This window comes from Hesperophylax consimilis, chromosome 14 (assembly GCF_061612785.1).
Source record: "Hesperophylax consimilis isolate HC1 chromosome 14, BYU_Hcon_1.0, whole genome shotgun sequence".
NCBI lineage: Eukaryota > Metazoa > Arthropoda > Insecta > Trichoptera > Limnephilidae > Hesperophylax > Hesperophylax consimilis.
In genome coordinates this window covers 21360589-21387840 of record NC_142849.1, presented here as the reverse complement: position 1 = coordinate 21387840, position 27252 = coordinate 21360589, and the positions used below count along the sequence as shown (strand labels likewise).

The window sequence follows — 27252 nt, the reverse complement described above, 5'->3', positions numbered from 1 at the left end:
TAAGTATTATATAGTAAAATAAAACCAATTATGGATTTTCTTCTTGTGACTTTAACTAGGACAGCATAATATGGAATAAGTTGTTTAAATTTGAGATAAACGAATATGAATTAAAAAATGTATACAAAACAAAATTATATAAAACGAAAATTTACAAAATAATAAATTTATAGCCATGGAGAGAGGTTGTAGATATAAATCAAATCATAATAGAGATATAAACAATAGAGACATAAACATTATTCACAAACCATCAGAGAAATATTCTTTTATTTTTATTAATATGATTTTAGTTCATATGTTCAAGTTGCTCACTCGATGGTAACGTCCATGATAATTGCTCTGTGCGACGCGGCGTTCCAAATGGCTCGTTTGTGTGTGTCCAGCTTAAGACATTATAAATGTCTCGTGTGCGGTTCTCACTTTAATTTACCTTTTTTTTTAAATTTATAGTGTCTCACTTATTCCGTACAGCAAAACTCACACTCTTATAAAAGGTTACTCATCTAATCTGCTCACCCCTTTGCGCGCCTTATCTCTTTATGTTAATATGAAGATTATAGTTAAGTCATGCTAAAATATAATATATTTACCCCTTAAAATATAAAACGGTAAAGCCCTTATCCCCAACAGTATCCGAGACGTCATAGCATTTTTAATCTGGAAATCCTGTGTTTTTTTTTCTCCTGGTCTCCCGGCATCTCTAGATTCTCTAGCCCCAGTATCCTTGGCCGGGGATAGCTATTGCTCCTGCTGCCATCTTAATCCAGATTAGTGCGGGATCATCCCCTAAGATCCCGGCGAGGAGATGGGATCTTGGCGGTAAATCAGGGTGGCCGGGACCCTCGGGGACCCACGAGGAAGGGTTGAAAATAATACTTATAATAATGACTGCGGAAGTGTTTGTGTGATATTTTTCAGGTAATTTTTTTAGGTCAAGGGGTGGATAATGGACGGTAGTTGAATTCTAAAAGGCCAAATGATTTTATTGATATGAATGATGGTCAAAATGTCTAAACAAACACAAATCATCTAGCTAAATTCTACCCAGGGCTAACTACTGTTAATGTCAATTGATACCAAAACCCACTGCTTACACAGAGTATCAAAAAAAGTATTTGATTTACAAAAGATTGCAAGGAAAATATATTTTCTGTAACTCCGGTTCAATTAATACTAGAAATTTGATTTGTTTTGAATTTAAGTGTCATTTTCAAAATTTGAACTGGTTTTGGAAAAAATGCAGACAAGCGATAAAGTGGGTACAAAAATTATTTCATTTTAATTTATTAGATATTCATCTATATTTCAAATTTTAGTAACAATTATATAAAATTGACAGTGTTCATTTTTGAAAAACAATGTAGCCAATTTTTTTTATATAAATACATAACACAAATCCCACAATTACAATATCTCGTGATTTTTCTCCGGTCTGCAATAATTTCATTTTAAATTATTGGCACTTATTTATATCGCGATAATTTCATTTTAAATTATTGGCACTTACTAATATCGAGATTATTTTCAGTTATATTTGAATGAGTAAGGTTAACTACGTTTGGTTATAAAAAAAACAGTTTTCTTTGGTGCAATATAACAACTACATACACATGTTTTTGTAAAACGATTGAAAATTTTCATTTCTAAAATAAATAATTGTTATATGTATGAAAAACGTACCTACATAACAATGAAGGTACCTACTATTCAGTGATAAGCTACACATTCGGGTAAGTTTAAATAAGTTGATATTGAGGGCTATTTCACTATTCTCTTAATAGCTTATCCATAAGATAACGTTAAAACAAAGAAACAAAACTCGACTTACTTATTGCTCTCTTTTTGTATATTTGAGTACCTAATGGGAGAATTTTTAAATAAATAAATCGTTGATCTAAAATACACTTTATCCCATGGATATGTTATCGAGGGGGTAGTAAATACAAGTAACCCCTCCGTATTCCTACTATAAATGATTATCAGACTAGAGAGAGAGAGAGAGAGAGAGAAAAAGAGAGAAACAACAACAGACCGAGATAGGTAGAATATAAGAATAAATCGCATACCTCCGTAACGGCCCTGTGGTCGGGGGGTTAAGCTCGAGCAAGCCTAAGGTCGGGGGTCAGAACCCGACGTGCGAAAGTAAATTTAATCTGATTAATTTGTGTTATTTCACAATTTCCTAATTAAAATAATATATAGTATATGTCACGTGCAGCACGTTCCAGAGTGAAAGATACTATCAGTATCGCCCTAGTGTAAGACCGCCATTCAGAATTGATGAACAGATTTGAATAACATGCACTTCCCCACATCTCTCCCACTGCGGCACAAGGCGATGCGTTGAGAGACCACATGGAGATGTGAAAAGGTCTCCCTAAACTTTCCTCTCCCGATATGGCGCATCCTTAACACTCCACTAAACCGGGCACCCCTGCTAAATCACCAATCGTACACACCCACTTAGGCTGACCCATGGCAGAGGTTGTTATCATGCAGTGTTGGTTATCCAATAAACGTTTCCCGGGGCTGCGGTACCCAAACCCGCACCCCAAATTGAAAACAAATTCATCCTTTGAATTAAAAGAGGTTGGTTGGAAAAACCTATATGGTTAAAAAAACAAGTAGGTACCTGCGAAAGTATTCGATTTTAACGTGTCATCTTTAACACTCAGTTTTTCTTCCCATTCTTAAAAAATAGTATTGAATGTGTCTCAACTAAAATTTTCGAACGGTAAGCTGTAGTATTAATAAACTTACAGGCTCTTTTGTCTGGAATGTTTCTAGTGAACGCAACGACTTTGAGAGAAACGGCTCTAGGGCCTTTTACACACGTAACTCAAATAAACTTTTATGAACTTATAAAAAAAAGTATACATTTACAAAGCACACAATTAATATTAAAAAAAATCTATTAAAACCATTTACATATATATCAGAACATCTTTTTAAAGAATTCAAAGTCATAAAACTAAATACATTACGCTTCTACCATGCAACATTACAAATTTATAAATATAATATTCTAAATAAAACAATAGATTGCTCAGACTCTCTTCAATTCTGCCAACTCTTACATGTAAAAAAAACTATGCGACAATTTAACTATAAATACCTTGGAGTTTATTTTTAATTTATTACCAGATGGTATCCGAAATAAAAATAAAATTAAAGGATTTAAACTTTAAACACGTTAAAAAACAATGAAAGCATAAAATGAATACTTGAACATATAAATAAAGAAATAAGATCCAAAATGACACATCCCTTTAATACACATGACTAGCTTTATTATGGTGGTTTATCTTACGCATAAAATAAGGTGAAATGATGTGTTTCAAATTTTAAAATAAAGGCCATTAAAAACATTTTTAACGATTTAGGGGCATCTTTTGCAATTATCAATATAAGTTAATGAAAATTATTTGCCCAACCTAGTATGCAAACATAACGAAATATGAAATAAAAATATATTATAAGATCATTTTGAAGGACTTAAAATTAAATTACAAACGACCTATAAGAACATAAATTTAAAATATAGATCCAAAAATAAGCTTTTTTCTCAACGTTTAATTGTTTTAGTATTTTATATTTAATTATATTAAAATATATTTATATATCATTTTTATATCATAATATATTTTTTAATAATTACCACTAACTCACAAAAAAATTGTCAATGACTTTTAATAATTACCGTTAACTCACAAACAAATGGTCAATAACATTTAATAATCACCGCTAACTCACAAACAAATTTGCAATTACATTTAATAATTACCGCTAACTCACAGCAAATTGTCAATGACATTTAATAATTACCGCTAACTCACAAACAAATTGTCAATGAAATTTAATAATTACCGCTAAGTCACAAACAAATTGTCAATGACATTTAATAATTACCGCTAACTCACAAACAAATTGTCAATGACATTTCTAAAATCATTTAAAATTCAATGCCTTAATGGCCTGTGTTTTATAATTAAAAACACAAATAGATAAAGTAGCTCATATCCGCACTACATTTATGCAATCCCCTTTGAATTAAAAAATAATTATTCTCTTTGATCAAATGATTTTGACGCCAAATCGAAATTGAAGTTTTGCATGAAAAAGGTTGTGCAGCCGTCTTTTTTAAGCTCTCGGATTCAGAATTCCTACCAATGTACTAGATAATGAAAAGGTAAAGTTTTTATATGACAAAAATATATCTATATATATTGTTTTTTAATATAATTTATAAATATATATATATCTACATATACGTGCCTAGGCCAAAACAGTAATTTTACGAAACTTCCTCTATAGAAAAAAAATGTAAAATATGTTCCGAAATATATTTAAAAGAAATATTCTTTTGTTATTTACCATGTTATATGTATGAAAAAATGCACAGCGTATTTTTATGCAACTGAGGCATTTGTCAACAGACTTTTACTCTGTTATAAACGAGAGGTGTTTTACTAAATATTTTCACAATTTTCGTAATTTTATCGTTTTTTTCATATTATCTCCCTCTAACATTCGAATTTACATATCTCCTCTCCAAACCACCTTCTTGGAGCCTTAAGCTTGCTACTTAAATCCCACCATAAGGTAGGTACTTCTTACTAAAATGAATTACTAAATTTGTTTAATTTCTCCATGGGTAATATTGTTAGTAAAATGTGTAACAACTATTTCGCATTCCGCTGATTTTCCAACTGCTCGGCATTTTTTTAATCAAGGTACTGTTAAAAATGTGAATTGTTTCCTAGTGAAATATTATTCATTCAGAATATGTCTGAACACGTGATAACTAACACCGGTTGCCTTGTCAGAATTCCATTTTGTCAAATTTTTCAAATCATTCGTTATAGGATTTTAGTCCTGTTTTTAATAGGAGAACGAATAATTTGGCATATTTTTTTAATAAATTAACAATATTTAATATCGGTAAGTTTTCTGCGTGTGCTCTAAAAATGTGTTTTGTTAATTTTGTATAAGAACCAGAACTATATTAATAAGTAAATTGAACAAAATAAACGTTTAAAATAAAAGTATGTTTTTAATTGAATCATTAAAAATAATTTTAATATGGATGAAGGAAAACTATTTGATTTTAAAATTATAATAATGATCCATGAATAGTTAGAATTAGTTAATATATTAATTCATGATTCTCGTGAACTAAATGTCTCGAACCCACATTCAAACCCTGTTCTTATCATGGTGAAATCAAACGCCTTACTTAGAACCTCTCTTATCCATTTTACAACGAACTTATTCCACTTATTACTAAATCCTTAATAAATTCCTTAGCAAACTCGGAATTTGTCTCTGGGCTGGCAATTAAATACTCAGACTTACCTCCAAAGTACACTCCAATTTCCTAATTAGTATTGTTAGTGGCTTCTCCAGCCCAACCGGGACAAGTCTTATCACTTTGAGGCGCCCCATCAGCCAGTCTAGGTTTTAAGCCAATATTGCCAAACCGAGCCGCACTCGAGTGAATCGCTTTTAAGTGAATGTTTGTTTGCGTAGACAATTTTATTGAATAAATCTTACGATGTTTAAGGAGCCTACTAACGATTTTTTATGCTTATTTTATGTTTGAATTAGTTAGAGGAAGAAACGAACATATGCGACGCGGAATATGTGAAAGAATCTTCCACTCTGGAACGTACCGAACATATACTATATATTTAAAATGAGTAATTTCTGAAAAATACCAATTTAATCTAATAAAATTTACTTGCGCACGCCGGGATTTGAACCCACGACCTTCAGCCTACTAGTCGAGAGCTTTGCCTCTCGACTATGAAGGCCGTCTATTTTTGCGGAATTGAGGCATAAAACAGACATAGAGAAGTTTGCATATTTTTTTTTCAAATATGAATACAGCTCAAGAATTCCAACAGCTCCTAACCATCTTGAGCCTGTAAGATTATGGCATCGTTATAGATGGTGGTGAGGGGAAGGATATGAGGAATACAAAAATTGGGGAAGTACCTGGATAGTTACAACTGTTCACCAAACACGGATAAATCAATTTGAAGCAACTTCAACTCTGAATCGTGGATTTTTTACCAGGGCTGTACTGAGAGTGTCTTCCACTCTGGAACGTGTCGTAAATATACAACATATTTTTTTAATTTAATTTTTAAATATTTGTGAAACAACATAAATTAATTATTAAAAATTTAGCTGCGCACGTCGGGATTTAAACCATTGATCGCCTCATTGCAAGTCGAGAGCCTAACCCCTCAAACACAGAGGCCATCAAGAATTCAATAAATATGTGATATTTCAGACGTACACCTGTGTTCGAAATACAACAAACGTGAATATCCGGAAATAATACAAGACTGATGTTAAGCGTAATGATTTACGAAGAGAATGGCACTAGTCGATAATTCGCATTTATTAAGATGCGCAAGTGAATGTAAGATGTCGCGGACATCTCAGAAAGATTTGAAACCATAAAGAGAACCGAAAAAAAATTTAGGGCCTTGTCATGAGTATAACAGGAATACAAGTGCACCTTTGATGAGTATTTACGAATGCAGTGCCGCAGTTAAGTTAAGTAAGGGTTTCTCTGATGACAACCAACTCTGCTGGATGAAAAACAATGAATGCAACGATTGTGCTTCCAGCTTAGAGTGTACCACAAAATAGAATTCTGTGGCAGTTTGGCAGTCCATTATCTTTTCTCTTTCCCATTAATGAATCCTTTTAGTGACATAAGAATTAGTTTCCACAATTATAGATTTTAATATTTACTATACCATTCTACAAGAAGCAATTGCTTCTCTACCGATCTTTTCAAATGTTAAGATTCAATAAGAAATCTTGGAGATACTGTAAAATGCTAATTAATCTGTCATGAAATAATAAATATAAATCAAGCGATGGTTAATTTATTTCTCTACTTCATTTATATAAATACTTATGGGCTGTTGCAGCTCGTGACTCTTGAGTGTGGTAGCACCCTACCACACTCAAGTTTCACAAATTCCACATTATTTGTGTTTTTGTGTATCCGAAAATGATTTTTATTTTATTTTAAAATTCGATTTTTTTTTTTGTATTAGGTTTATGAACAAAATGAAATTTCCTCAAAATCTTCATACAAAAAACCGAATATTCATAAAAAAAAAATCACTTTCGGGTTACAATGACATCATTAATGTCATTGTTTGTAATATTAGCACTCTAGTACTCCAAAAAGTCACGAGCCGCCACTGATTATGGGACGTTAAACTAATTCAATTTCACCCGAACCCAATATTATGATGATAATTTTAATGTTTTAACAAATGAGATATGTTTCCCCTGAAAAACATATCTTTTTATTGCAGGAAAAAAATGGTACGAAAAGTACCAAACAACATTTCGAAGTCAAATTTGTCTCTTGTCAAACAATCACTCGGTTATTAAGTTTAGGATAATTTCGTTATTAAACGGATCATTGACTTAATAATCCCAGCAGAAAGGTTTTCTTGTGGGGTAATTTCGCTCAACTCTCCTTCAGTTCTCACCTCATCCCCGCATTCTATTAATCATAGTTACAAACTTTCCATTATACCGCGACAGAATGTCTATTTTAATCATAATTTATATTTATCAGACTTGAATAATTCACTGGAAGTCTCTGAATTTATCAACATCAAAGTTTCGCGCAATAAATATTTATCTCTCAACTTTTTGACTCTCAAAAATGTTTAATTTGGTGATAAATTTATGATTGATGTGGCCATTAGGCACTTATCATAGAGCTTATTCCAATACTAATGATTTCTGAAATACACCATTTCGTCGACAGCTTCGAGTGTATTTAATATGGAATCGATGGCGTATTAAAAATGTGTGAAAATAAAAATAAAAGTCCAGTAATTAAAAGTTTCAGATAATATTTTTTGCACAAAAGAACTTGCCGCGGGCGCGCGCGCGGTTAGAAAATTGATGTACTTTGGGCTGTACAAAAGTTATTTTAATTTTGAAATTTAAAGGCAGCTTGACACTGTTAGCTTTGCAATCTGTTAGGTCTTATCGTAGATTTTTTTATATAAAAATATTTTTTTAAAGTAATTTGTTCATAAGTAAATGAAAACTTGGAAGTTTGTGTAGAATCTTATTATTCATAGGTTGGCACAACACATGACTAGAGTAATTTAAAGCAACGTTCGTTTTTAAACAGTGGTCACCCACCTTTTTTTACATGAACTCCACACCCAGGCCCTGAGGAAAATAATCTTCTTTAGATCTTATTTTATTTTTAGGGATGCTTTCCGGAACATTTATTTAAAGACAGTAAGGCGAGTAAGTTCTTTTATAAGTTAAAGAGTGGGTAGGTAGGTCCAAGAGTGACAGATGTATGCATCTCTAAGGCTGTGAACGTCTGGAAGAAGAAGCACCTGGCACCTTTCTGAAGAGGTCAAAAGGGTCGTAATCTCCGGCCTCTCTCGATCCGCCCCACCACGCAGCTGGTTGGCAGACGTATAGATCTCACATACGAACCCGGGTACCCCTGCTTTGTCACGCAACGTAGCGAACCATGTCTAGTTACCTATGGCAGAGGTTTTGGTTATGCAATTAATGGTTCTCGGGCGGCGGTACCCATACCCTCCTACTAAGGCGTCACAGAGAAATAACCACTCCGGAACGTCGTTGTAGTACATTATGTTATTTTCAATGAATTAATTACGAAACAACACAAATTAATTAAATAACATTTACTTTTACTTTGATTTGAATCCAAGACCTCCGGATCCATAGTAGAGCCTAACCTCTCGACCATACAATATGTCTTTTCTTACGAGGATAGGTAAGAAATCATCTCGTATTTATTCCGCGTAGCAATAAGCACGGCGTATTAGAACGTATCTCAACACGAGACGTTCCCAGCAAATTAAAAAGTGAGTTCCTAATAAACACCATGAACCAAATAATATGTGCGCCAATAAAATTTTCTTATTTGGCAAATTTTCCCGCGTTTGGGGCTCTGCAAGCGGTCACGTTTTATGATTATTATTTTTATTCACAGATGGCGCCCCGTGTACGTGATCAATTTGGGGTTTGAAACTCCACTAAATATGCGCCGAATCCACTTTTCCCAAAACGGATGAAAGGAATTTTTACTTAATAAAGCCGCTGTGTGTGTTAAACCTGCTATTTATCTTGAAAGATGATTGCGAGACGAGAAAGAAATGGAAAGTGGACCGCCTTAACCTATGAACTTTTAAAATTCTGATTGTTGTACAATCAGGAGTAGAATAAAGGCAAACTCTCAGAAATTTAAGGCTTTCAGTATTATTTACAATTTGTGGAAAATGTGAGTTTCTCACACATACTGGGAATTTAATAAGTTTAAGGAAGCTGTTATGATGGACGTTTGAGTATTTTATTTTATACCAAATAAGACCAACAACTTCCCACAGCCACTGGAAAAAATGACAATCCTATAATTTTGTAAGGCTTTAGAGCAAGGCGGGGAAGAGAGAAGATAAATGAAAGAAATGAGTTCGAAAGATTAATCAGTTCTGATTTTTAAACAATATTTTTTTAATGTTATTTTCACAATTTCGAATATAAAACATTTATTTTTAACCTTCCACTAATGTCATATTAATACAAATTTCTCGTATCTTCTCGACGTCTTACAATATCGCCAAATTTTATCCTATTACTTTGTCGCTAATCTCTAGTGCAGTGATCGATGTAGTTTATTTAGGTCTGTGAAAAATGTGAATTATAATTATGGAAAAGACTTACGCAGAATTTAAGGATGATTTTTTAAAATTTTTATAATCTCTGATTGGACTCCCAATGAGATATTATTACTCGCCACTGTTTAAGAGGAGTGGAGAGGATGTCTAAATGATCACGATTCCCGGCAGTGATTAGTGCTATGATTGGATACTTGTTTTTGAATGAGTATGATGGAATGAATTTCGAATTACACAATGTTTATAGGAACTGTGCGCCTTCGATCAAAATAATATTGAACATGTTACATTTGGTGTATTTGTTTATCTGTTACAGGTGAAGAACTCCTACAGAGCAGCAAGTACGAAATGATCGAGGTGACCCACAACGAATACGCTTTGTTGATGAACATGACCATAAGGAATCTTACCAAGGGGGACTTCGGGGGGTACTCGTGTGCTTCGGCCAACGCTTTGGGGAAGATTGAGGGCGCTGTGAGGCTGCAAGGTAAGAACTGATGTCGGCTGACCTTCGAATAGAACCAAACTTACTTAACCCTAGATAAATAACGTTTTTATTTTGCCTCGATTAGCTAACCATTCGACTTTTTGACAAACATTTTTAAATAGCAGACGTAATAGAAACAAACTAACAAATGTTTTCATTGTATCTCAATAAGCTATCCATTTGACTTTTTGACGAATGTTTTTGATAGTTGAAATATTCAAATCATTAAATATTTTTTAAGTTCCTACTATTTTTTATTGGATATCTATATGTAATATACTTCTGTTATGTAATAACAGAAAGAATAATGGTGTTATGCATTAAAAAAATTAAGCAAAACTAATCTTTAGATAAGATTAAAGTTCTAAATCGCAAATCTAAAATGACATAATTTAAAAAAAAAAGTCTTTCAATACTAACTATGTAGAGACCTATAATTTTAAAATTTGTATAAAAGGTGATTTAAATCAACAATTACTATTGAATTACATTTTTTGTTGATTGTTGGATAAAGCCATTAAAACCACCAAAACCGTTGAATTAACCATTCAACAAAATGACGAATACTCAGTAGCTAAAAACAAAAAAACTTACCGACTAAATACAACCGCCATGCGCACTAGTTTAGCGGTCAATAAGTTTATTCGTGACGGCTAAACTCTCTGTAAAATTATTCACAAGAGACAGTTAGATTTGTTTTTGATACTCGTCATTTTGATGAACGTTAGCTATCTAGGGTTAAATTGGGTGTGACTCGGCATACTGGGATGGCTGTTATTAATTAAAACTAGGTTAAACCTATTGCGTCTTGGAGGTCTCTCTAGACTTTATAAACTATTTACTGATGGACCAACTCAGAGGCAATTAATAGTTTCTTCCCAAAATTATAGTTATCGTTATTTGTTTTAATAAAATCACATCGGGGTCTTAAAAATACAATCCAGAATAATGCAAAAAAACTCATGGAGTGAAGAAGTAACATTAAGAAGTTGACCTATTTTTATGAGCATCATAATCAGGAAAACAATTTAAATTAACAAGGGAGGGTATGTTTTTTGGAATATAGATTTTTTATATAACTATGGATTTATAAACCAATTTCAAGGGTAAAAAACGTACAATTCCTTATCGAATTAGATAATGACGTAAAAGCTTTAAAACTAAAATCACTGTTTTTTCTTTTTAAATTCAATCGGATTCTCAACCAGAGTTGACCTTTTCTTACAACTTTTTTGCAATCGAAAAGATTTTGTTCTGTTTCTTAAGTAAATTAATGTTCGTTTTTTACAATACTTACTTTCCTTGTCATTACCCGAAAACTTTCAGCAGCTATTTTAGAAAACGTAGATTTGGATTGACAGTGGGTTTTTCGTGAATTGAATCATTAGAAGGAGACGTCCAGAATTGGATTATGGATTTTAATATAATCAAAATAGATTTTTCAGCAACTTAGTTCATTCTAAACTAAACACATACCAGCACTTTGTTGTATCCTACAAATTATAGTAGCGTTGGTAATGTAGTTTTAGTGATTTGTCTTATATGTAGTATTGTTCTAGTTTCTATATTATTTTATGTTACTGTTACATTTGTTACTAATATTTTTTCATATTCAAATTATCAGTTTTCTGTTATATTATGTTTTTTTTGTATAAGTGCTTTAGATGTAAAAGCCTGGCTGGGCGTAAAACCAAATAAAATAAAATAATTAATAAATTTTGGTAGATGAAAGGTCCAGTAACCCAAACATTTTCAACTGTTTTTTTTTGCTTTTCGAAGAAGCAAAGCAAACCTTTATGTATAGCACTGAAGCATGAAACTGGCAGAGGATGGAAGCAAGTACAGCATAATGATCATGATGATTAAAGGATAATAGCATGAAGATGCTGATGCCACAATGGTTTGGGCATGTAGAGCAAATGAACAAAAAAAATAGTGCACGTAGAATATGTGACGCGAAGGTGAATAGTAAAGAAGTCAGAAATACCCGAGGTAGATATAACACGATCGAGTGAACTAAATACTTTAGTCGGGCTTTGTCTTGACTCTGACTCTGACTCTTGAGTCAAAATAACATTAAGGCTACTACGATATATGAGAAGATGTATGAATGTGAATGAAACAAGGAGTGTGCGTCAAGACCGAGTTCCTTGGTGGTCCAACATCTCTACCCACCCCTGTGGGGAAATGGGGTGATGGTGAGTTAGATTTTTTTTTTTAATTTCGCTTTAAAATAATTCATTGTTTGTTCTTTAGAAATAATTCTCCCGCCAAAAACCACCACCACAACAACCACAACCACAACAACGACCACCACAACAGAGAGACCCACAACAGCCAAGACCAGAAAGAAGACAGGAAAACAGCAAGGGAAACAGCAAGACAAGAAAACTACCAATCATATACTCCCCCCTATAACAGACGAAGAAGTTCTGGGCGCAGGGCAGAAGAAGGTAGAAGGAACCGAACACATGGTTAACCCAAGTAATACAGAAGGCAGAGAGAAGATCATTAGACCAACGTCTACACCACAGTGGAGAATGCATAGCATTGCGAATCGAAACCAGATTGTTACTAGTTTTTTGATAATTTTTTGTAGTATTCTCGCCGTCAAGTTATTCTAAAAAATATATTCATGTAATTCTATACAATCTAACTAAATAATTTCATATTTGATTTGAGATTTTCATGGCCAAAAATGCAAAATTTTATCGTGATTTAAAAGAAACATATAATTTTCAATTTTGCGCTTCCTCGCTTTTTTAGCCAATGTTTCAGACATCGTTACAAGGTCCATCATGAGGCAGAAGTGTAAATTATGGTGAAGTGTTCAAAAGTTTTTTATGCATGAATAAGCGATATCGTGTTGCGCACGCCTATCCTTTTAGGGCGGGTATTTCCTGATACACATATCAACATAAACGTCACCACAATCTACACATCTGCCTCGATGATGGTCACTGTAACGCTGTCCGAAACGATGGTTTAAGTACGAGAAAGAGCAGCACGGAATAGAAACCCAAAAAGTAATCACGATTAGAACTAACATCATGTTTTATTCGATCTTTATATTTAATATAATATATCAATTATGTCAAAATTTCAATATGGTGTGGATCCGAAAGAACTGTTCTTCAGAGCTTCAGAGGATTGTTAGATAAAATATTTTATCATATCGATTTTATAAATTCAATGAATTAAATAATATTTTAAAATAAATTTTATGTATGTAGGTTTTATGGTGAGACTTTTTAAAAGTTCTCATTGATTTTATCGAACTATACCCATTATAATAATTCGATATTACTATGATAAGTAAGTGTTTACGGAGGTAAAAAAAAAATTGTTGAAAAGGTTTAGAGGCGTGAGAAAACGGAAAGATTTTTTTTATATTTCTCGACGTTTTTTTTTCACTTTTCACAATTTCACTGCAAATCGACCGGAAATGAGTGAGCACAACGCACTGTCCAACGCTTATATGCGTTCACACTATGCAGAAATGTTTTTCTGAAACCATGTTGTGAACGAGCCGAACAGTTCAATTCACACATTTAAATAACACGATTGAACTGAAATAATTGTGAATATTTTCTGAACTATGCTGTGAACTTGCCAAACAGTTCAATTCACACATCTAAATAACACGATTGAACTGACATAATTGTGAATATTTTCTGAACTATGTTGTGAACTTGCCAAACAGTTCAAATCACACATCTAAATGACCCGATTGAACTGAAATAATTGTGAATATTTTCTGAACTATGTTGTAAACTTGCTAAACAGTTCAATTCACACATCTAAATAACCCGATTGAACTGAAATAATTGTGAATATTTTCACTGGACATGATAATTTTTTGAAACGTTTCTCATGCTAGGGAACTATATATGAACGAGAGAAAATATGTCGAACAAAAATTTTGTTGAACAGAAACGTATCAAACAAACAAAACGAAAATGTTACTAGTGAAACTGTTATTTAAGTAACCACTTCATGTTGTGCTAAGGCTAAGGAACCGTGTGTGAACTAGCGCAACGTCGCTCTACACTTTTGTCATATATAGTCTCCAAAATGTTAGTAGTAAGAGATTGTTAAGAACGTAGTGATGCACGCGTTCACGTCTAACTGTTTCGTTTCAACCAAACGTATTAAACGGTTTCTAAGAAGATTATCTTTAGAAATTACACATTTCGTTAATTTGTACGTAATTATTATAAAACTTGAAACATTGTTTTCATAAAAATTGAACTAAAATACCTATCTTGGATACTTTACATAAGACAATAAAACATAATGATAATAACTCGCACTATCGTGTTATGTGATATTTTTATCAATATTTTAGTCTCAGCTTATAGCAAAATATATTGACTTTGGTGTTTTGTATATATTAGAATATCAATAATTGAAAGTCTTCCGTTTTTGTAATGAAATATAACAATTTAAATAAATTTAAATGACTATTTTAAAATGTATCTTGGTATAAAATATTGCAAAACTACTGATTGTAATTTTTTTAAAGAATCGATTAACAAAAGATGTTAAAATCTAATGACAATAAATAAAAATTAAAATTCAACCGGTAAAAAAAGGTTTTTTAATATAATATTATCACATCTATTTTAAAACTCTTTTGAGCTCAGGATTACCAAGGAACAGAAGTCGACAACCTCGACTAATGCCGATCGGGAAGGAACGATATTTATATCCGATTTCAGAGAAATGAGTATACATTCGCGTGTGTACGCGATTGCCACCAAAAGTTGGTATAATGCTTTGTAATCAACAGCCAGTTTATCAGCTAAGTTTTAGCTTGATCGGCTGTCGAAAATTGGGCTAATTTCTGCATCCAAGATTTGCATTAATTCTTTACCCAAAACAAAAGTGACATTCAAATAGATGAATCTAAAAATCATGAAATATTATGACAACAACAGGTACACATTTGCTTAAAGCAAAGAATAAAGAAGATAAATTTGACTAAAATAAGAAATTACTTTTTTTAAGCAGTATTATTTTAATTGTTTTTTTTTCCTATTAATAGAAGCATTCTCACACTTTTAAAAACATAGTTGCTAAAACCAAGTATTTATTTTATTTGATCTAAATAAAATTTAAAAAAATTAAAAAAAAAACATAAAACATAGACAATATTGTAATTGGAAGTATTATAAGATTATTGTGCGAAAAATACTTGGTAACTTTGTAAACAAATATATATTTTGATCGTTTGAAGAATTAGGATTGTAGAAGGAGTATTATTAATGACTCATATGACAATAAAATATTAAAAAATTATTCTATTAATTGGATAGTTTAATAATGGGGTAATAATTATTCTGTCATGTTATTTACACTGCGTACTTGTTATTGTATAAAAATGTAGCATGTTGACAATAAACAAATAAACTTAACATTGCAATAAATTAATTACCTTTTACAGTTTTATTAAATTTTAATAAAATAGTATCGTCTTTATCATATTTATAATATCCAGTTTACATATCTGTAAAGAAATAATTGAAAGACAAAAACAAGTGACTATTTAAAAACAAAAAATATTTGTTGGTACTATACTCCTAATATTGATACTCATTTGTTTCATGTGTATACAACACAGATATTCTTTTTAATAAGTAACGTTCTATAATTGCAGATAAACGACATTAAATAAATGAATCTTTTAAGTGATATATGACAACTTTTTAAGTTTTGATTGTTGTGTTAAATTGCTTTAAAAACAAAAAATCTTCCTTTGATCAGATTGAAAATCTCCCAGCGTGCGTTTTGCTTTGAATAGAAATCGTCGCACGCCTTTTTTGAAACTGAATAGGTTCTTCGGAGGATATGTATAATATATATTCATAAAATCTTCAGTAGATAAATCATTTAAGCTTGGGAGTTGTTTCAACAATAAAGTATTTTGAAGTCTTATCAACTAATATCTAAAAAACATTGTATTTATTTCAGGTTTTAAACCTGCTTTTAATACATCTGTAAGAATTTTCTTAATGTGTTGCTGTCTATATTCAAACAATAAAAGATTTTGTAAATACCATAGTGATATTTTGTGCATACATATACCCTTTACCATGTAATAAATCATTGTTGTACTCACATACTTACAAATTAAAGAACTGTTATATATTCTGATATATTATAGTGACAATAAAATCTTATTATTATTAAAATTATATCCTGAAAAGTTGTTTTCTTAACATGCCTGCCCACATCACTCATCACAGATTAAAACGATGCACCGCGTCGTTTAGGCTGGCCGCATACATACGTTTTCCGTATTCGGAATTCCGTGAGACTAGCGCAAACGTTCGTTTTTCTTCATTCGGAATGTATAAACGTCAGTACCAGTGTTGCCAACAAGGGCGATATATCGCCATTTAGGCTACTCAGAGCGAGAATCGGCGCCGAAAAAAAAAGGCGCCAACTGGTCGCCAATTAAGCTACTTCAAAAACATCAATTTTAAACATGTCCCGAAATTCTCTAGCCACCCCCCCCCCCCCCATGAAATTTATTTTTCAATTTTATATTTTCTTGAAATTCTCTAGCCACCCTCCCCATGAATTATTTTTTTTATTTTTTGGGGACAAATTTTATTTTTTTGAAATTCTCTAGCCACCCCCCCCCCCACGAAATTTTTATTTTCACGTAAAAACATCAATTTTAAACATGTCCCACCTAACAGCAAAATTCGGCTACTTTACGCTACCTTATGTATGAGAAACGGCGATATTAGGTCAAGATCCGTTGGCAACACGGTATTACGAACGGAAATTTCCGTGCGTTTGCGTCGGCACAAACAAACTGTATGCAATAGCTGCGTTCCACATGACGTCATTAGGTTTTTTCCATCCGGTTTCTCCGAACGCGCCGGCTCGCATTCGGAACGTGCGTAAGGAATTTGTTCCATTCGGAACTAAAACGAACGTGTGCGGCAGTTAATGTATTTTCTACTGATTCCGTGCATTCGGATGTCCGAATACGGAAAACGAATTCGGAAATCGAATACGAAAAACATATGTATGCGGCCAGCCTTAACATTTGGAATCTTGGAATCGAGCCGCTATCGATAACACTCCATATGTAGATGGCGATAAGGTTTAAATTCCCGCTTAATGCAGGTTTTGATTTATGCAATAAATTAACATCGCCAAAAATTGTGCTACATTTTATTTTGCAAAGTTAAGTCAAAAATATTTAAAAAAAATTACGGTAATTTTTAAAAGGACTTAATTTGCAAAATAAAACCATAACCGGAAAGGGGTTCGCAAGTAGAAGATTGTAAACAATTTAGAAGTTTTTATGGGTCTGATACTATTTTTTTCTGATTATTTCAAAGGTTTTGTGTGTTCTACACGTAGTATTTAAAAAAAGAATCTAATGTATTTTTAAGCGATAAAATTTGTAAATCAAAAATTGATGATTTCGCATTACTTCGAAGTGCATTGCCTGAACAAAAATATCAGAGAAACGAATCAGGTTATTTATGTGATACCGCGTTAGAAGTATTAATTAGCCTGTGGAATAATGGCACACAATGTTAAATCATTATCATCATATGAAACTGGAGGTAAGTGGAAAGCAGAAAGAAAAGGGTAAGGTTTGAAATATAATCATTTTTGTCAGATTTCATTCAACAGAGTTAATTTTTTTCATTTATTAACACAAATCTTACATAACTGTTTGTTGTAAGAAATCTCACATTTTTTATATTTATTTGTTAACAAAAAATTGAATATTATTTTACTTAAATTAATATTCTTTCACTCAACTAAATATTATGATTAACCTAATTTTATAATACCTTACATTAATACAGATTATTTAGTGCGATATTAAAAAATATATATTTTAATATTTCTTTATACGGCATGTTGGCACGGATTACAGCAACCAGGAAATAATAAAAAAATTATTTGTTTATTTACACGGTAGAAAAACGGAGGTAGAATGACTAGACTTTGGTTTTTATTTTCGAAATAGAGATCTATTATTTAATGTCTTCAGGTAATGCATTAAATATTTAAGGTATTTTATGCCTTTTTGTTCTACCTCCGTATACAGTTCACGGTTAAAAGTTCACCTTTTTTTCTTAAATTCTGTCTTCCAGGATTCATACAGCATTGATTGATAATCTACCCTTCTATATACAGGAAAACACATTACATAAATTCGACCGGTCGGTGGCTGAGTTGATATCGTATTTGGGTCCCACCCATGCGTAGTGTGTTTAATTTCTCGACTGGCTAAGTCCTTCATCACAACACTAGAAACATTTTCCGCTAACTGTGGTGGTAGTTGGAGATTTTCAAATATTTTCAAGTTATTCGTAACCCGGGAATGCTAATCTAACGTAAAAAAATAATAATATTTAAAAATACTTACACTTTACACTTATTATATACTTCTCTATCTAAATGGTAAAATATTTTATTTTTTATTTAAGTGCTTGTTTCATCTCTCGTACAATATTGTATATTATAAAATGAGTTAGTAACAGAAGCTAGGGTCATGGTTAATACGAACTTATAATAAAAGACTAAGGGGTATTCGTTAGACAACAATGAGAAGTAAGTATTCCAGTATCCGAAAATGTAAAAAATACATTTTAGTACCTATTTCGTTAAAAAAAATCGGATATTTTGACCTATTTTTGTCATCCGTCACCCAGGAATGTTTGTCTTTCTTTTAATAAAAAAATAATATTAAAATCTTTCTTTTTAATCGCCTTCAATCTCCGATTATTTTTTACGTGGTGGAGTTGTATTTGTTCAATTTTATCGACTTCGTATCCTATGATTCCGCTAAAGTAATATACATACAGTACAAAAAATTTTTGCTGACAAGATTTAGAACTATTAACATGTTACATATATTTTCAATGTAGTTTGGTTTTGGTGATAAATCTTGCATTTAAAAGGCTGCTTTATTATAGCTTAGTGCGTAGCATTCTCGAGAGTGGGTCTTGGATATAAGAGTCAGAGTATACCGTTTATATAATATATATATATAGAGTACTAATGGTCGAGAAAGTTCAAAATGTTTTCTTAGGATACCTTATGAGAGAGTTCGGCTTTTACCCATGGCTGTTTTCAACAGCATCTATCTTTGAAGGTACACCCACCCTGTCCCACCCCGGTATAGGTGACTTATGGTCACCCCTTCGGAGCTCTCGCATGAATCTAATTTTTTTGAATAAACGGCTCTACAATTTATATAAATGAAGCTAGGCCTTCAATGTCCCCGCATACGGTGTTATGAAGCGGTATGCAAGCGCTTACAAGTACTAAACTAAGGACAACACAGAAAAATAAACAACAAAACAATCAAGTTCAAGTGTCAGGCAGATAGTTAGTGGAGGGGACCCACACTCCAGTACCTGTAAACACATAAAAGTAAAGAAAACAATAGAGTGACGGGGGAGTTTCGCCGAACCACGACTGGCTGTCCTGTTGAGAAATTGGTGGTGGTTGGGGCGACTGGTGCAGGTCAGGACTTCCACACCCCTTAGCCGACCACCCGGTGGTGCCCTGAAGATAAGTATTGGAAAAAGAGGGATAAAACCCTAAAGAACCTAGGGGAAAGAAGCGTCAGGAGGTCGGAGGCAGGGTGGAGGTTACCCCAGCCCGCACAGTCACCCCTCTGACCACCAACGCTCATCAGGGGTGGCGCAGGTGATTGGCGGAGTCCCCAGTAAGAAAGAATAATAAGAAGCTCCAGTCGTGCATGCGGGGACGAGGCCCGTTATCCAACCCCTAATGGGGAAAATAAACAAAACAAAACAGACAACGGAGTTCAGTTCTCGCCTGTAAACTCGTTGCTGTTACTAAAAAAAAAAGAAAAGAAAACCGGAAAAAATACATGCAAAAAGAAGAGAAAATAAGAGGAAAAATGAAAAACAATAATCAATCCAAAAAGTGCCACATAAGGGCAACGGTAAATAAGTAAAAACAAAAGTAAAGGTGTAAAAATAAGATCTGCATGGTCTGTAGAGAGGACAGTAAGTATTGAATAAGAATAAGAAGTAAGAGAGATAATTAGTAAACACAAATATATAAGAGTGCTTACAGTGTCTGTAAAAAGAAAAACAGTGTGTTATCCTTAGACAGGGAAAAAGAAACAAACAAGAAAAATATGAAAAGAAAACAGAAAATAAGAATTAAAATTAAGTTAATTAAAAAAAAAACAAAAAACAAAATATAAACGAATGGAAATCATCTGCAACAGCTGGTACAGCATCTATCTCTGGAATATTGGGTAACTGCAACCTTGGTTCTACGAGGGGAGTCGCATTACCGCTGATGGCTTATAAGCTTCTGAACGGAACCAGCCACTATCAGACGCGGCCCGTGACTGTAATTACCAGCAGTGCATTTCACTTTTAAAATGTACCTAGTCTGTAATTTAGGTGGAGCAAATTAAGAATGGGAACACCTACTGCAATTCATTCTATCTTCTAAGTTATATTTGTAAAATAACTGATTAAATAATACAAAATTATCTCGAAAATAAAGGACACTCAATTCATCGTTGAAAATATAGAGAAACCGTTTGATTTCACCGTGAACGAGTTCCAATGTGTTAATGTTGTTGCGTTAACATTGAACATTAGTATTTCTAAGCGAATCCATTCCAAACGCATTGGATTACGCATGATCAAAGTGATGCAAAATTCACTCGCCGTCAAAGCACTTCGATAATGCACGGATGGGTTATGTATCTGCACTGCTCTAACACGTAATTTGACGTTAAGAGTGTAATCTGTCTCGCTCATGTCACCGTTTCGGCTACTTCGGGCTGTCTCGATACCGCCCGACGCTGTTTTAGTAGTATGGTAAAAGTTGGTTTTGTGCATATCGGGGTATGCACGACCGCTTGCTTTTGCGCGGGATTTTTTTACTAGAAGATAGCTCAAATAATGACCTGACGGGAATTACGAATTTCTTACATCGATCACTGGGGCACAGATGTCGTTGTAATTTGTTATGTGGAGACTGAAGACAAGCAGTGCAATGCACAAATGCACGTACCAAGGAACCGCCTCTGGCCACTATGACTGAAATAGGATTCTATGTCCCAAAAAACTTTACACGAGGCCGCCAACACAGGCTTCTGATTCTTCGTAAGAAATAGAATCTACTTACCAATGGAAGACAAATCAGGTTGAAATGCGAATATCTTTCACATGTCCTTTTTCACGAGTTTAAGCAAGAAATAATTCATCTACCCAAGTGTACCTACCTATATGTAACCTTTTTGTCCTACGTATAAACTATTGCATCACATAACCTAACCTAACCAAATCTAACCTAACCTTACCTAAAGCTTTTGATTTGACTGTAATAAAGTCAGCTGTATTAGTCTCTGAGAGATGTCGTATATGACATCATTGTTCTATTATCGTATATCTTTATTATTTTCACAAAGACATGAGAGAAGGAACGAACTCTTTCCATTTTATATTCAAATCACAAGTAAAATATGTTGAGGGAAAATGCGATAGCAAAATTGAACAAAGGAAGCAACAACAAGCATCTACGTACACAAAATGTAAGTCGATAAATATGTATACCTAAGTATTAAAAAATTCTGAAAGTTCCGATTAGAACTCCGACAGAAGAAATATTTTTAAACTTTTATGTCTACAATTTACAAAAACCTAATTCACAAAATATTTTATTTTAAATATTTAAAAATAACATATCTGAATACTCCACTACCCGACATAAATACTCAACCAGAGAAATAAGCCAAAATATACTGGTTACTCCCAGTTTGAATACATCTTTTGGACAGAGAAATATTAAATTATTTCACGAAATTGTACAATGCTCTGACAAATCAAACAAACGAAGTGAAAATATTTAAAATAAAAGTAAAAACACGTCTGAGAGAACAAAGTGATAATTCAACTTAATAACATTATGAAAACGATGTAAAGATAACTTGAAACTAAATACAAAAGTTTTAAAAGTAAAGGCTGCCTCAGATCAGAAAACCCAGGTGAAAGGGATTGTGAAAAAAATGTATACTTATTTTACACTTATCTATATGGCTATTTGTTTTAGCTTTTTATTTAAGATTAAATCTATAATATAGATTTAATCGCTTCCTCTTCGCTAGTCCTTGTCCTCAAATCAATGATAATAATATTAATTATCAATGGCGGCGAATTTTATTCATTAATCACTTTTCTACCTAAAGTGTAAAAAACCTTCTTTCTGAAGTCAAACCGGCCTTTTATACCAATAACAATATAGGTAAATTTCTAATTAATTCTAAAGATAAGGACGATAAATTAAGTCATTCGGGGATTTATAAATTAAATTGCAATAATTGTTCGGCTTTCTATATTGGTAAGACATCACGTTATGTTAATATTAGGATAAAGGAGCATCTTCGTTGCCTCAATAATAACGGTTTTTCCGAATTCGCAAATCATTTGATCGATAAAGATCATACATTCTGTCATAGCACCGGTTCTAAGATCTTACATAAAAACGGGCATGGTAACAGACTAAACAACTTAGAGGCACTAGAAATTAAAAAAGCTGTAAAAACCAAAAGTCAGATACTTAATAATCAATTAGACATATCAAGTAGTCCAATATTAGGTCTGTTTCCAATAAACCCATAAAAAAATTCCCAGTTCTCCTTACCTCCTTACCACCATGCCAGTTGATGCTTTGTTTCTCCCGATTTATTGATATAACCCATTAGTCTACATAATTATCTAGCGGTTTTTCCATTACTTGTGCACTTATGTTAATGTATTTTATGACCGTCTTTGTGTTGCTTATATTTGTATCATGTTGTCTCCCTCTATATTTTGTTATATATATACACACATTATGTACTTCTTGTTTAGTATTAATTTGTACCCTGATGATGCTTAAGTAAAGCGAAACCGGTCGGTTCTTAAATTAATAAATATCGTGGTTTTAAAACAAAAAAGTATTTTATTTTATTAAATATGTCAAACCACAAAGTGATTGCTTTCTACAATAATACAAATTTAGTAATACTACACACATAACAAATTGCCATATCACACAAAAATCTTGCGAACAGAAATTACTTTCCTTAGACACTGACAAATCTGCTGGCCCAGACAACATTCCACCAATATTCCTTAAAAAATGCTCCAATGCATTATCTAAACCGCTTACAGTACTATTCAACCGCCTCTTGTTCATTGGATATTTTCCAAGCCGCTGGAAATCGAGCTTCATTACACCTATCCTCAAAAAAGGAGACGACACTGACATAACCAATTATCGCCCCATTTGTATACAGTCAGTACTTTCTAAGCTTTTTGAATCAATGGTCCTTGATGAAATCTATCCTAAATTAATAAAACTAATCGACCAAAAACAACACGGTTTTATCAAAGGTAGATCAACCGCAACTAACGTAACAATATTTCAAAACTTTATATTAGAATCTTTTGCAAACAATAAACAAGTCAACTGCATATATACAGACTTTTCAAAAGCATTCGACAAAGTATCCCATAAACTACTAACCCGAAAACTATTTGCCCTAGGAGTAAGAGACAACATGTTAAAATGGGTTACTAGCTATTTAACTAATTGTAAACTATTTGTTAAAATAAAATCTTTGCTATCGAAAGCTTTCTGTGCGACCAGTGGCCTACCGCAAGGTAGTCACCTTGGTCCGGTTTTGTTTCTCATTTTCATTAACGATATAACAAATTGCTTCGACGATGTCGAGGTATTGCTCTTTGCTGATGACATCAAGCTATACAAAAAAATAACTGATGTAAATCATTGCCAAATACTACAATCAAATATTAATAAGTTTAAAGATTGGTGCGTACAAAATAATCTGTTTTTAAATGTAGACAAATGCAAAACCCTGACTTTCTGCAGAAATAAAAATCCTGTTTTATTTGAATATTCCATTAACAATACAGCTTTAGAAAGAGTCACGGAAATGAGAGATCTCGGAATTATTTTGGATGAAAAACTAAGTTTCGCCAATCATATCCACCAAATTGTAAACAAAGGCATGAAAACACTAGGCTAAGTATTAAGAACAACTAAAAACTTTAACTCCATACAAGCCATTAAACTGTTATACATATCTCTAGTTAGAAGCATAATTGAATATAACTCAGTAGTTTGGTCTCCCTCTTACAAAATTCACATTAATAACATTGAGCGAATACAAAAAAAAATTCTGAACTTTCAAGATTCAAGATTCTAAACTCTAAATTCGACTGTTGCGAACTTCTGCAACTCATAAACTTACGAATATCTACAATAACAACACGACAAAATACACTATTCCACTGCAACACACATAAGCGCAATTACATTGCAAACTCCCCAATACAACGGTTTCACACTATGGGAAACCAATACTTAGGTGATGTCGATATATTTAATATTAACTTTGCGAATTTTGTGGATTATGTAAAAGACCTATTTCAATACTATTCCTAAATGGAAGTTATATTTTTGGAAACCAGTCAAATCGCTGTATTTTTTAATTTATGTTCTTGTTATTTTCAATTTTGTTTCTCGCATATACTTATGTAATTTTATTTTTATTATTTCTTTCTTTTCTTTCTTATGTTTCAAAACTGTCATCAAATTTGTACCACCCACATGTAAAAGCCCTCTGGGCGTTAAATAAATAAATAAATAAATAAAATAAATAAATAAAATCTACAAACTTTGCAATTGAAAGTAATGAACAAAAATTACTAAAAATGTCGACTTAAAAGTATAAGTAGCATTTTATAATAATATCCTTTAACCCTTCATAGGACAACTTTTTTTAACTATACGCCCTTAATTGTTTTATTTATGTATTCTATATTCATTTTGATATACAGAAAACACATATTTTTTTTTTTTTAATTTTCAATTTTCTTGCGGTCTTTTTTCTGACCGCTGTCCATTTAGGTTAAAAAAATTGATTTAAATTTTTTTTTTTCATTACAAAAAGACATGACAGAATAACTGCTTTGATAATTTTGTAGAGAAACTGGTCCGGACGCGATTTTCGTAAATTTACTCAACATATGCGAACTTCGGGGCGGTTGGTTCGATTTAAAACCTTTGTGCGTTACCTCAGAATGATTACAACCCATAAGGACGATTATAACTTGTAAACATAGAGAAATATAGACCTTAATATTGCTGGTCTCAAAACTATCCGTTTTTAGCTTATGACCTTTCAAGGGTTAAGCAAAAGATTCTTAGAAGATATTTTTTATGTGAATACTGCACAACAGTTCCAACTACTCCCAACCATCTGAAGCCAGTGAGACTATGGCATGTTGTAAGGTTGAAGGTTGTAGATATGGGAAGGAGATGGGGAAGAGGAAGGTTCGAAAGTACATGGCTATTCAGATCTGGTCAAGCAACGTTTTAATTATGAATGGTTATCTTTAATCAGGGCGATATTACGAGTATCTTCCCCCTCGATTGAGCCGCAAGTACACTGTATATCGTTTTTGATTACTAAATTGTGAAATGGCACAACGTAATAAAACAAAATATTCTTGCGCACGCCGGTTCTTGAACCCGCATCCCCCAGATTGGTAGTTGAGAACCTTATCCACCACGGAGGCGTCAAAAAGGGTGACTGGATAAATCATCACAATGATAATTCATCACATCTTTAAAAAGTTATATAAAGTCATGGAAAGTGATGAAACAAAAAATTTATTATCTGGGTTTAGTAGGTTAAGTTAGGTTAGGTTAGGTTCGGTTAGGTTAGGTTAGATTTAAAAAAAAATTTCATCGTTTCTAATGACTTTATATCACTTTTTAAAGGTGTGTTGAATTGTCACTATGTTGAGTTATCATGGAACCGTCAAAAATATATACCAATATTCAGGAAACTTTTATAGTCTCATTGGTGTAGTAATACTGACTGCGGTAACGAGACTCTTGGATTGTCGCACTACAATTTTAACATAGATTCCAATAAATTAACTTAAAACAATGAGTCACTGAAATTACGTATCAAACTATGACTGTATTTTGCCGCTAATGAGAGGCATAATCGTAAGTGGAATAATTAAACGCCTTATGACTACAATGAATGATACTAAATTTATAATCAATAAGACAATAGAGAAAAAGGAACATAAATTACAATATTATTTGAGTTAGAAGCCTCAAATAATTCCTCAATGAGCCTCCATGACAAAAAAATTAGAAACAGGACTCCATTTATTCCAAATATGTACAATAGACTTCATTTAGTTTCTCAATATGTCAAATAATCAGATTTTATCGGATAAAGGATCCAGTAATTTATTTATTTACTTAACGCCCAGAGGGCTTTTACATGTGGGTGGTACAAATTTAATGACAGTTTTGAAACATAAGAAAGAAAAGAAAGAAATAATAAAAATAAAATTACATAAGTATATGCGAGAAACAAAATTAAAAATAACAAGAACATAAATTAAAAAATACAGCGATTTGACTGGTTTACAAAAATATAACTTCCATTTAGGAATAGTATTGAAATAGGTCTTTTACATAATCCACAAAATTCGCAAAGTTAATATTAAATATATCGACATCACCTAAGTATTGGTTTCCCATAGTGTGAAACCGTTGTATTGGGGAGTTCGCAATGTAATTGCGCTTATGTGTGTTGCAGTAGAATAGTGTATTTTGTCGTGTTGTTATTGTAGGTATTCGTAAGTTTATGAGTTGCAGAAGTTCGCAACAGTCGAATTTAGAGTTTAGAATCTTGAATAAAAAAGTAAAGTCGTTTATTTTACGCCTGTCTTCCAATGTGTGTATTTTTAGAGTGTTTAATAAGAAATGATACTGTAAGTCTTCTAGTGGGATATTTAATTTAAAATTTATAAAACGCAATTTTTTTTTTTGTATTCGCTCAATGTTATTAATGTGAATTTTGTAAGAGGGAGACCAAACTACTGAGTTATATTCAATTATGCTTCTAACTAGAGATATGTATAACAGTTTAATAGCTTGTATGGAGTTAAAGTTTTTAGTTGTTCTTAATACGAA

The 27252-nt window shown here is 32.5% G+C and overlaps 1 protein-coding gene across 1 annotated transcript in view; it reads left to right on the top strand.

Annotated features, from left to right (window-relative positions):
- Positions 1-15376, top strand: part of LOC149418046 (lachesin-like) — a 126505-nt gene extending 111129 nt beyond the window's left edge. Inside the window, exons 7-8 of the mRNA XM_089639305.1 lie at positions 10033-10203; positions 12460-15376. Of these exons, the coding sequence (XP_089495431.1) occupies positions 10033-10203; positions 12460-12827 (539 nt within the window). The 3' untranslated portion in view covers positions 12828-15376. The remainder of the gene's footprint in view (positions 1-10032; positions 10204-12459) is intronic.
- Positions 15377-27252: the final 11876 nt, after the last annotated feature.